The 13,095-nt window shown below is 46.1% G+C and overlaps 1 protein-coding gene across 4 annotated transcripts; it reads left to right on the top strand.

The window, feature by feature from the left end:
* Positions 1 to 434: 434 nt before the first annotated feature.
* On the top strand, positions 435 to 7,257 carry LOC142571279 (putative palmitoyltransferase ZDHHC24). Of its 4 annotated transcripts, none has more exons than XM_075679509.1 (3): positions 435 to 509; positions 1,715 to 2,031; positions 3,210 to 7,257. In XM_075679509.1, the coding sequence occupies exons 1-3, from the start codon at positions 502 to 504 to the stop codon at positions 3,620 to 3,622; spliced, it is 738 nt and encodes a 245-aa protein (XP_075535624.1). In that variant the 5' UTR covers positions 435 to 501; the 3' UTR covers positions 3,623 to 7,257. The 4 variants fall into 4 exon arrangements, with proteins under 4 accessions (XP_075535624.1, XP_075535625.1, XP_075535623.1 ...); XM_075679510.1 differs by lacking the exon at positions 435 to 509 and adding an exon at positions 529 to 970 and having other exon boundaries at positions 1,691 to 2,031; XM_075679508.1 differs by lacking the exon at positions 435 to 509 and adding an exon at positions 530 to 970.
* The last annotated feature ends 5,838 nt before the right edge of the window (positions 7,258 to 13,095 follow it).

The following is a 13,095-nucleotide window of genomic DNA, read 5'->3' on the forward strand; positions in this document are numbered from 1 at the left end:
TGATAGCAGTGGCTTCTCACGAAGAATGCGCACCTCTTTGCCGCCTATAAGGTGCACGAAGTCCCTAATTATGAATCGCGGTTGGAAGTGCAACTCACAGACCGCGCAAGATTCATCCAGTGTCTTATCTGCAGTGTGGAGGTTCCTCTCCCATTCCTTTCGCCGTTCTTCATTACGTGGAACGCTGAAAAAAGACGCCTTTAGTGCATCTTTCACGCGACTGTATACCTACTTCTGCACCAGGGTGCAAAGTAGTAATTTCGACGGCGGCTTGCCATTCTCACTCACTCACAGTGCACATTGAGTGAAGCGTCAAGCACAGAGCAAGCACAGAGGATACTGCTGAAGACGCCGGCTGGACTTGCAGTCGACAGCACGTCGATCCAACAGAACACACTCCACACGAAGCGAGGGGAAGTTTTCAGGAGAAACAGGCGGCAGCGCCTCTGGCGGGCGCCAGAGCAGTCGACGCTGAGTGCGCCACGGCAACGCGGCGCAGGGATGCGGCAGTGAGTACACTGCCCCTATTCTAGTACACTGTAGCCATGGGGGAGCTACGAAACCCACGACGAAACCGCACGATGCATGCCGATGCTGTGGCGAAACTGAAGGCCTGAACGCCTGAAGGACTGAAGTGCATGGTGGCTGCGCCTGCGCGGCGGTGCCGTCTGGTCAATCACACTTGCCATCGCGTCCACTGCTTCCTAGAAAAAAGAAAGGGGGAGGGGGGGTGCGCCGCCAGTACATAGTTGAAACTTTTTAAAAGAACCGAATGCAATGGCTGGATGACTGTTCGCAAAACGCCGATGGAGTCTACACTGCAGCAACAGGGCGCCATGGATGTGCGCGGACCACCTTTGTCGCGGAGATGCATCGTACCTAGAGCCTACCGCGACCGTGTGTTGTTTATGTTAATGATGTGCGGCATTCCCCTCATCGTATTCTTCAACTTTTGCTTCGTTGCACCCAGGTTTGTCGGCATCTTCCGCGGCAGTTGGTGTCCCAGAAGTATTTCTCGTGTGGTGCCGTGATTAATCTGACGTAGCCCTGCGGCGTCGTCCGCAGCACTCGCAGGCTAGAGATTCGAGTTCGTTCATAACTTTTACGCTCCTAAACAAATGTGCACTGTTTGGGGTGTATATTTACCACAGAACATTAATCGTCATCTGTCTTGATTGTGTTCCCTTTCTTGAAAACGCTGCGCTCGCTACTTTCCTGTCGAGAATGCTTCGTTATGCTGATAATGCGGATGTCGTTCGGGACTTGGAAGTACCGGGCTCGCAGCTTTAAAGAAAGAAAATGCGGACAAGACAGATATCGGTTATTGTTGTGTGGCAAGATACGACCCAAAGGGTGTAATTTTGTTTAATAGTGTACCTAGAAAAATTTATCTTTTGAGAAAGGTCGTCAGGAAGGTCGTCAGGGTCGCGAAAAGATGGTCTCGAATAACAGATTTTGAAGCATGGAATTTGAGAAAATTTTCACTTTATTTTGCACCTTGAAAGACATGCATTGGGAAGGCTGCACCAATATGCTTTTTCCTCGGTCGCATGGCTTCGAAAACATTTGCAGGTAGGGGAACATACCAATTAAGCCACAATAACCACTTTGTGGCTGCTCAATTGGGTTGTGTTTGGCAGGGTTTAGTTGCGACTGTCGTGTTAACTGAAAGCGTATTCTGTATTCGCAGCTGAACCATCTTTGTCGTGCCCAGGTACCACGAGACCTTCGACAAGGTGATGTGGGTGCACGCTGCTTTGGCCACATTTATCGTGTTCAACATATACGCAAACCTGTTCAAGCTCTTTCAGACTGACACAAGTGCACGTGACATGAAGACGCCGGCTGTGCTTTTGCCGGGCTGGCGGCACTGTGCAGTGTGCTTGATGAATGTGCCGCCCCGCTCTCATCACTGCAGTGTGTGCAATGAGTGCATACTAAAACACGACCACCACTGCATGTTTACGGGCCGCTGCATTGGCTTCTACAACCAACGCTACTTCGTTGTTGCTCTCCTCTACATGACTGTTGGTAAGCTTCTCTCCACCGTTAAAACACCAGATGCTCCTGAGTTTTGGCATGCAACAGACCTTGGTTCCTATAACATAAAGTTATTCCAATCTATATCTGTTCCTCCATTAGCCCTCCGCGTCTGGTTTTTGGGGTCATGCCCACTTCACCTGCCTGTCGCGAGACGTCACGAAAACTGCGATAACTCTAAATTTAGTATGACGTGTTCACACTTATGCATGATTAGGCCAAACAAAAGAAACATTTCTTTCTGATTCTACATCCACCATTAACCATTGCAATTAGTCAAAATGTTTTCATGCTATGCCTACTTTGCCTCTCTGTCACGTGATGTCAGAAAATCATGACAACTCACATCAAAGTATGTGTATGCACTAAAGATGCATTAATATGTCAAAAAAACTAAACTTTTTTGAATAGCCGGAAACTTCTATTACGAAAGGAGTAAAAGATGACTGCCCATCAATCGCTCTGGTCCTGGCTACTTGGAGCTGCCAGCAAGAATTGGTTTCCTTGCATGTAATGGAAAATTTTGTGGGGCAGTATCATGAAGTTCTTTGGGCACACACATGAGATCACTCTGTGAAATCTTCACTGAGCGTCCATTCTGGCGCCATTTTTTAACGCCCCATTGCATGCTGCCACAATCGTCAATGAGCCACCAATAGGAGATGCAGACACCACTCACCTGACCCGGTTATCTACTTTCAGTGCACTAGCTTGGCCCAGCTTGACCCTACCAAAACTCTTTCCTCAGCAGTGCACTCCTCACCTCTCGTCAGCCAATTGGATAAAGAAAACCTGTCATGGTAGGCAATACTATTTGCTTTAAGACCAAGCAAAGGTCATCTCCTATACACGAGGAGTGTTTGATTGGGCTGTTGAAACAAATTTGCTAGTTACTGCCCGTGCTTGCATTGGCGGTTGTGTAAATGTGACATCGGAAGATTGGAATGAAATGAAAATGGAATAACTTTACGTTATAGCACCCCAGTGTCAATACTGTTCCTCAGTTTTTTTGTACATTTAAAAAAACTTGAACTTAGCCTAGCTGGTATTTACTATGAATCTTTGTATCTGTCCTGTGTCTCAGTAAGCTGTTGACGGGGGCCATAACAAAATACTTGTTTTTATGCATCAGTGTTTGAGTGCATATGTGCCTTGCATACATCTTGCAGGCCTGTTCTACAGTCTCTCGTACAAGTGTCCCTACGTGCTTGAAATGCTTGGCGGCATCAACTTGGCGACTTTCTTGCACATGGTGGCTCCACATTTTGGCCTTCTGCTGGGTTTCGTTGATGTCTGGCTTTTCCTGTGCAATCTTGTGAATCTTGTGGAACTGGTTGTGTTCTTCCTGTGTGCCTACCTATTAATGGTCGAGCTGATCTGCGTGGCAAGAAACCAGACCACCTATGAAAAAAGCCACGGCATCCGGACCTACAGCATGGGTCTTAGGAGGAACTTGAAGGAGACTTTGGGTGCCTCCTGGTTCCTGGTGTGGTTGTCTCCCTGGGTACAGTCCCCTGTGTCTGGAGATGGGCTGCACTTTGACGGTCATGTGGTTTGTATGGATGGCAAAAAGCAAGAGTGAGCTTTTGTGCCAAAGAGAGGGAGAAATAAAACTGTTGCTTAGACAATGCCACTTTATTCAATTTATTCAAACCTTGATTTAAACACAAAAAGGAAAATGAGTGGTAGTCATAATACCTGTTTTTTTGTAGACCATAGACAATTTTCTAAGTTTGCCTGTGGCAAATAGGGTAATTGTAGTCCATTAGCTGGATAACTCGAAGCGGTTGACATTGCTTAGATAAAGAAATTGAAATGCATAATTCCCTAATTAACCTCTTCAAATTCATTGATTTAGGGCACATTGCAATTTGCTAATTGTAGCCGGAAAGGTTGCAAGGCATATCCACTTGGAGAGACTTCTAAGGATTGCACGGGTTACAAAATATGCACTGTAAAACTTGAACTAAAAATAATGTATTGTTCTACTTAATTTTTAACAAACTGCAGTTTGATATATTCAATTTTAGTAGGACGTTCTGGCGAGCTAGTTGCTTCATAGCTTTAGTAGTTTCTTATAACTGCGCAAAAAAATGAGGACACAAGAAAGGAACACACCGCACACCATGAGAATTGGCAGCCTGTGCTTGTAGTGTGGTGTGTTTCTTTCTTGTGTCCTTGTTTTTTCACGTAGTTATAAGAAACGACAAAATGATGTATTCAAGCATAAAAGCAGCCGGAACGCCCATATATTTCGTGACACTTTGGGAAATATCTCAAGACTGGTGCGAGCCTTAAAAATGTGTTCTAGCAGATGCGCTGTGTGAACTAATTGGCTACAATTTGTAAATTGTGATATGTGCTATGCAGTAATTAAAAGATTAGTGCATTTTTGTTAATTAGTCAGTTGTGCATTTTGATTTCTGGTGCAATGTCCACCTCTTCAAGTAATCAAGCTGAATGACTAGAATTATCCTATCTGCCACAGGCATTAAAAAAGAAGCGCCTCCCCTCCCAGTCTGTGAACGTGATTGAACAGCGAAGCTGTGTTGCTTACACCGAGTGTTACACCATGCAAGTCAAACATCGCAAGCAGTCTATATTGCAAATCTTTTGTTTCATGAAGTCGAGGTTTTGACGGAAGCCCGTCTGGTCCACACGACATCAAAATGACAGATAGCTCCCTCAACCGGAATGACGGAACCCTCTCCCCCCCATCGACATGTGCTGCTTACGTCATATTTTAAAGCCATATTAACATTGTAATGCACGTCCTTGATTTCATTGTGAACAAGGCTCCCGTCAGGGGAGCCGAAATGTCTTGCATTCTTTCAGTGATTGGTGTCCTTCTTTTTACCCTTCATGATGCCTTACGACCACCCTCCTAATCCAAATGACAGATAACACCGTCAACGCGAATGACGGAACCCTCCCCCCCATCTACACGCGCTGCTTAAGTCATATTTTAAAGCCATATAAACATTGTATCACACGTCCTTGATTTCAGTGTGAACAAGGCTCCCGACAGGGAAGACGAAACATCTTTTCTTGTATTCTTTCAGTCTTCATTTTTTTGTTTCACCATTATTTCACCTCATTTTCGCTATTGCGTGCTTCTCGTAGTGCACATGCTTTAAGAGTGCATTTTTTTTTCGGCATTTCTGGCATTGGGCACTTCTAGTGCACAGCTCGGGGCCGGCCCTATGACGAGAAGCCTGTTAATGAGCCAACTGTCGCTGACGCTCAGGGTAGGCAGCTTCTTCCTCAGGAGTATGCACTACTCGTGGTCTTCCTATAGTTGTAGCTGGGATGGAATGTGCGGAACCACTAATGGAAAACTCTATATTGTGTGCGAGGCCCACTACTGGAGATGCGGGTGCTGCAATCGTTTTGACAATTGGTTGGATTGGTTTGACAATTGACAGCGCTGCCAGCACTTCTTGCTGGCGCAAAAAGAGCCGGCAGCCATGTGCTCTTAGTATCGCGTTTCAATCATTGGGCATCGTTCGTTGGCTGCAAACCGCCAGCATAACATTTGTTTTTTTTCACGGCAGTGTGAAATCAATCGTCGATAAATTTGATGGCAATCTGGCTCTATCGCCAAAAATGCACCGTGTCGCAACCATATAAGATTTGCGTATAAGATGACATTCTCACAGTGGGAAAGGAGTCACTCCAACCCCTTTGATGAGGTTGATGAGTTTGTCACACCCAAGCCAAACTGGAACTTACTTAAGCATTCATCCCCATGAAAAACCACTTTTCTGTGTTACTGGCTTTGTGATGTTTTCAGCAACCAGCCACATTTTCTGCTCCGCAGCGTCAGTTGAAGCATGAAAGTGTCATGCATGAAAGTGTCATGAAAGTGTCACAATCACTGCTCTACTGTTGCAGACCAGACATTGCGCGAAGTGTGGTCCTGTGTGTAGCCCTGTGTGATGCAGGTACCACAGCAATGAGTTTGCACATCTGTTGTTCATTATCTAAGAGGTATAGTCCTGTGGAACATTAGACCCGAGTTTAATCTTTCAGAGCATGTGCTGACATCCAGAGTAACGGGTGATGAGTACCCGCCATGTAGACGTAGGAGCCAGGCACTTAGGACACGTTTCAGTGTTATCATTTGTAGATTCCTTGGCCCAGGTGACAGCAAGTGTCAAGGCTATCCGAGCATGGAGCCTCCAAAGACAAACTTCTTTCAACCAGGAAAAGATTGTGCAGAAGGAAGTGCACACGGGAGCATAAGTGCATATGTCCTTTGAAAGAATAGACTTCTAGGCTTGGAGGAGAGTTTGGATGTCAGCAGGGATCAAAGCTTGTTGTGTCCAAGATAACAATGGTGAGTGATCGATCTAGTAGGCCAAGTTGTTGAACATACTCCAATTATGTCCCTGAATTCAATGCACTGTAACGCTGAAGTGATGGCTTTTTCAGCCTATGTATTTTTTGGCATATTTGGAATGTCTTCATAACTTTCTTCAATTCACTCACTGCACCAAGTGAGTCAATGTAGATGTGAAGCTTCATAACATTTTGTTATGACATACTGCATTTTGCTGACATACTCATTTGCATAATGTATGGTTTTCAGTTCTAGTAACAAGGAATCTGGGGTTTCTGTGGTATTAGTGCATGTATACATAATTCAGGATCACTCGGCCTTGCGAAGGAGGCCCGTCTTCATGGAATAACTGTTGCATCTGTGTACTTGCATTAATCCTGAGGAACAGTAGTCTGAGCTGTGCAAAGTGGCTGGTGACATTGGCAAAGATTGGTTGACTTCTTTGTGGCAAGAGATGTGTAACACCTTGGGAGAAGGTCACCCAGTGTCAAAGAGGGGGACCTCCATGGAAAAGATTGTCAAGAGCAGCAGCTGCTGCAATGCGCAGTCTTTCAACTGTGAGTGCCATTCAATTTGTGTTGAAGTAACATGCTAGTATACTTTAAATTCACATCATATTTATTGGCAGTACGTTGCTGAACCTTTTACTAATTTTTTTAATGCTAATATTTGAAAAAATAGAAAGACTATGCTTATTAGTATATTATTTAAACCAGCTTGAATGTAGGCTATCTTTTGATTGGAGACACGCAAATCAGAGTTTGTAAGATGTTTGTGAATTTCAGTATCATTAAAAAACTAAGCACTTGTTTGCCGTATCATAAGTTAAAGGGGTACTAAAGAAAAGTTTAGGTGAATAAAGTATTCTTCAAAAACTTGCTTTATTTGTTTTCATGATAATAGGTTGATTATTGAAAAATTAGTCAGTGTTTCGTTTTTGAATTTCGCGCCAGAATTTCTGGGTTGGTACATGAGTGTGATGCCACGGATGACAAACTTAGTACTTTTTAATATTTCAGCCATTGTCGAAAAGCCAAGCCAAAATTCCTTAAAACCTATGCAGTTCAGTCTTTGGCCCTTTGGAATACAATGTTGTAATTTATTTTTACAGATAAGAATTTAACTAGGGCTGACAAAACGGCATCAAAATTCATGACGTCGCGGATAGCTGGTGCAGGAATTTCAAGGCAGTGTTGCCACCAGTATTTCGCGTTTCTCTTTCCTGGCTTGTCAAGCATTTGTCGCGGTAAGAATTGCTATTCTCTAATTGTGGAAGGGTAACTAAAAGACCTCAAAGTATTTTTCTCTTTATCATCCCTTTGAGAAATGAGCGCCATTTAAGCAACACCGACTCGTAAGCTTTCACATGCCGCCTGTCATATACAAATGAAAGCTTCCATAAAATTTGCATTTAACCAGCTTCTGTATACTATATGCTGTGACCAGTACACAGGAGTTACACTGTCCTAAATTGTATTGAGAAAGGCAGGGACTGAGTGGAAATTGCATGCATTAACTCGGGCGCGGCAAAATATGTGTTTAGATGGTCAAACAAGATAACTTGGGCATGCAAGTATAGTAGAGGATTCCAGCCGTTTCTCCCCGACTGATGAGGTCCTAGATAGTGTAGAGTCTAGCGTGCTTGTTGCAAAATTGGAAAGGGTGTAAGATGAAGTGTTGCAATAGCTTTCATGGCTTCTCTGTTTATCGCTTCCAGACTTTCCCAGTGCCAAAGCAGTAAGCCGGTGAAATTGCACGTGGTAGCCAATGCGGAGGATTGAGCGAACGAGGTAGCGAGCCACCTCAGAACATGCGTTGCCGCTCCTTGTCGCAATCCTGTACACCAAGTGTTGAGCTGTTGCTGACATTCTGTAGGCTTTCCAAAGCGATGAGGCACAAGATCCAGACTGGTGGATATATAGCCCAAGCAAATCCCACCACTTGGTAAGCTAGAAACACTGCAAAACTGGAATGTAATCGAGATTTAACGGAAGGTGGGATGAGACATGACAAAGAAAGACAGACTGACCAAGTAAAACCTATTAAAAGACAAGACGTTCCGGCGTCATACAGAAGCCATGTTCACAATGGGGCAAAGACGTTTGAAGTGCCTGTTTAAATAGGTTTTAGCATGTGGCGCAAGCGCTGCGCACGGGACGGGGGGGTGGGGAGTTACTTCGTTTCGATTCAGGCACGTAAGGAATTCCTTATGTGCCTGAGATATGCGAGACTTTATCAAGTGTGCTGCATAAATATCTCATTGAGGTGGCTCATGTTCCTGTGCACAAACTGAGGCACGCACTCGTTAGCAGAAAGGACAAGCTGCCGAACGAAGCCTTTCCTGGCGTTCTTTACAAGATCCCCTGAGCAGATTGCGATTGCGTCTACATCGGGAAGATGGACAACTATAAACAATTGCTGCGCCAACACCAAACGATGTGGTTAAAAAGAGTGCGATTTCAAATGCTTCGGCAGAACACGCAATGATGACTATGCACAATATTGACTGGATGAAGTCTAGTCTAATCGGCCAGGAAAGAAACTGGAAGTCACGTCTGTACATTGGAGTCCCTCGAGATACAGTCAACAGACAAGTCGAATAGGCTGGTTTTACCGGCTTTTATGAAAATAAACATGCCTTATAAGGCCTGCCAACTGAACTGTTCTCATAACCGCAGGTACCGGGCGCTGCCCAGTTCTTACGTGTTTAAAAAAAAGTCACCTTTATCGCTGCCTTCAACTTGATTTTCTCTGCTTGGGCTACCCGGGGCCCTCAGACGGTCTTGCGAGCTAGACGTCTGGTGATACGAAAAAAAAAAAAAAAAAAAAAATGTACGCATTCTCACTGCACTGCAAGAACGCACTGGAGACACGTACAACACACTGACCCATTTGCGATCCATTTGGAGTTTATGAGCACAAACACATATTTTGGTTGTGGCTTGAGGAATCGTCGTGCTGTATTGAACACGGGTGGCCGCGCATCACTACGACAGCGGGCCGGCGAGGAGGCAGAATGTCATTTCTGAGTCCGCGTTTAGATTCATTGACTGCCTCCTGACGTGCCTTCTTCCTGCGGTAAGTGAAGCTTCACGGAACCAAAGTTTTGCGATAGCCGGTGCACGATGCGGAACAGTACGCGCGTAGAATCTGCCTACGTGCGACCATGGTACAGCCATTTGATGTGTTCGCGGGCGTACGTTCTGTGGAGCCTTGCTCACTCTTGCAGCGCATCCATAGAGAAAGAAATTTCAACAAGAGCGGACACTCCCATAGAGCCCAGCGTCCGAATTGACTGTAGCGCACCAAGCTGATGGTATTGACTCCTTCCGGTTTCGGTTTTGGGCGCGCGCGTTTCGAACACCAGTTGGTACGCGCCGCGCCGGCTACGCTGTTCGGCGCGGCATTTTCTTTTTTTTTTTTCGCTTCTGCTGAACCCCGCGTGGCCTTGGCGTGGAATCGTTTCATTATTTAGTAAAAATGATTGCGAACGACCTTTACAAGACCTCACCGAATCCGCCAGGTGCAAATTCATAAAGAAAACGCAAGACGTCTTCTGAAATGATTAAATGTTTATTTTGTTGTATATAAATACTCGTTCCGGGCTTCTACATTCATCCAAAGTTGGGGCACCAGGTAAGCAGCAGTCGTTGCCGTACGAAGCTCCACCGGATGCCATCAGCTGAAAGTATATTACAAGCATGTATCATTTGGTATATTGACCTAACAGGAGTATTGTGTGTAGAGGCGAAACGTGCGTAAGTGGTGAATGAGCAGCATTACAGATAAATTCAAACAATGCCATAAAATCTGAACAAAACATCCGATTTTAAAGCACCCCTCCCTTCCCGGGCATTATTTCCTGCACGTTAAGCGCACAAATACACGGGTGACTGCCCGTTTGCAAAACAACTTGGCCTCAGTCGACGCGATGGTACGCCAAGTACACAGAGGTGGCTACAACACAGGCTCGGCCAGACTATGTTACACACTCGCAGAATGCCTTCTAGTCGCACTCAAGACAGATTCGTGGATGCAAAGCCTGTTTTCAGTCGCTCAGAATACATGTCATGTTCTTGAGCTCCTCCGTGTTATCTTTTACGCGTCCTGCCGGCGCATGCCACACTCCCGTGTTATTACTCTCGGCAATCGCTCGTCGCGTTTTCGACAAGCGCGAGTACCGAAATAAGGTATATGTTGTTGCAGGGCTATAAAATACGTCACAAACTTGTCCCACTAAAATTCAGTACACACAAAACTAACTCACTATGGCCGGCTTGCTTTTTTGCTAACAGCTTCACAACCCCAGGCGCGGCGAGCAAGCCTCAATATATCCCAGAAAGTTACCAAATAAATTACAATACTTTTTCGGGACAGAGAATGCGTCACGAACTTCTACCAGTAAGATTCAGTACACGCGAAACTAATTGCGGCACACAGCCGAGCTGCTTTTCGCTAACTGCGCCACTACGCCGAGCGCGGCCACTGTGCTTGAAAGGCACCCCAAGAAGTAGTGAAATTAGTTGCAATAATGTCTGGGGTCAGAGAAAGCGCCAAAACTTGTCCCGGTAAGATTCAGTACACGCGAAACTGCGTCACACGGCCAAGGTGCTTTTCGTCAGAAAGCCAGGTGCGGCGAGCGTGCCCAAAAACTACCGAAATAAGTTATAATTATGCTTGGTGACACAATGTTAAATGTTCTAAAATGCAGCGCCCCCTGGCAGCCCTGTTTTGTGTTGCTGCTGCGCCATGCCTGGCGGGCAATATATAAGGGGCCGCGGTAGTCGCGTTTCTGCAATAACTCCCAACCATAGCTTTCTTTTATTTCTTATCTATTATTAATTATTATTGTTATTAATATTATTATTATATTATACCCGGTTTTCATCTGATTATTTCCTTTTTTGTCCAAACACAAAACATTTATTTTTAAACTCACACGCCCAAATTGTTAACTCCCTTGTTATCATTATTATTTTTAGGCACCTAATTAAACCGCCCGATTCTTGGCCAATCCCCCACTGTGGGTATGTGCCACGGCCACTCAGGACAACAACAACAATAAAGATGCGAGTTCATCACTACTAGGCGTGCTGGCCTGTTTCTTCGGTGGCTGCGTTTTGTGGGCCATACTATCAACTGGCGACGAGGTGAAAAGGATTTATACTGCTGCGCGCACTACGTCCGAGCCTTACTGCTGCCACGATACTGCTACTTAGGATTCTACTACTGTGATGGATGACAGGGACTTCGCCGCTGCTGAGACGCATCCTTTGTTGACCGGTACTGCTGCTACCGCGTCGAGTCCAAGTTGCTGCCCATGCTACTTTTGAAGAACGCCTTCTCGTATACTACAGCAACGACTTACACTACGGACTTTCAGGCGCTACTACGGAAAGCGTCGTTACATCCTGCTACCTATTCCTCGGAATTAGAACGGCTGAGACGCTACCCGGACGCTAACCCTACTTCGAACGTTTCTGCTGCGACGCGTCCGTGAACGCCAGGTATGCCGCGCCTGCTGCGTTTCAAGTGAGTCTACGTTCCCGCACGGTTCGACCACCCGTTCAACATGCCAAATTTCGGCAGTCTCGAGCCATTCGAGGGCGGAGGAAATGACTGGCCCTGCTATGTGGACCGACTCGAAGCATTTTTCGCGGCGAATGATATCGCCGAAGACAAAAAAACGTCCGTATTTATCAGTTGTTGCGGACAGAAGACGTATGCTTTGCTTCGCAATTTGGTGAAACCCGACAAGCCGAGTGACAAAAAGCTCCAACAGATTATTTTGGTTCTTGGAAACTACTATTGCCCGAAGCCGTCTGCAGTCGTGCAGCGTTTCCGTTTCAACTCCCGAGTTCGCGCGGAAGGCGAATCTATCGGCGAGTTCATTGCAGCGCTGAAAAGCCTCTCAGAGCATTGCAACTACGGTACCGAACTAGAAGACATGATACGTGACCGTATTGTATGTGGTGTGAACAACGCAGACATTCAAACAAGCTTGCTGGAAAAAGCGGACCTCACTTTCCAGGATGCCGTGCAGACAGCCCTAGCAATGGAAGCAGCGAAAAGTGACGCCGGGGAGATTGCACAAGCTAACCCTAATGGCACCTATTTGACCCACCGCGTCTCGTCAGGCTACGAGGCCACCTGCTATCGCTGCGGGGGTGGACACCTTGCATCCGAATGCAAGCATGTGAAGACCGTCTGCAATTACTGCCACAAACGGGATCACCTGGCGAAAGTCTGCAATACGAAACGAAAGGACAGCCAAGCCCGAAGCAGCAGTCCTCACGAGCAGCGTTCGCCTACTGCACGAAGTTCGCAGTCGTCAAGCAACCGCCTTCGCGTGCACACAGTAAAAGATGAAGATGCCGTTGAAGTTTCGCCTTCAGAAGTGTGCGACATGTGGCATATTAACTACGCCGAACCGCCACCGCCTTTCACCATCACCGTTGACGTTTGCGGCAAGCCGCTTCGCATGGAAGTGGACACGGGGGCAAGCGTCTCCGTCATTGCCAAGTCGCGGCTCCTACAGCTTCTGCCTTCGGTTAATGTGCAGCCGTCGCAAGTGTTTCTGCGAAGCTATTCCGGGGAACTGAAAAAAGTCGAAGGCAAGGCTGACATCCTTGTGAAGTTTCATGGCAAGGAGGCGGATCTACCCATTTTTCTGACCGGAGACAATTCACCTACTCTGCTAGGACGCAACTGGA

The sequence above is a fragment of the Dermacentor variabilis genome, chromosome 2 (genome assembly GCF_050947875.1).
Source record: "Dermacentor variabilis isolate Ectoservices chromosome 2, ASM5094787v1, whole genome shotgun sequence".
NCBI lineage: Eukaryota > Metazoa > Arthropoda > Arachnida > Ixodida > Ixodidae > Dermacentor > Dermacentor variabilis.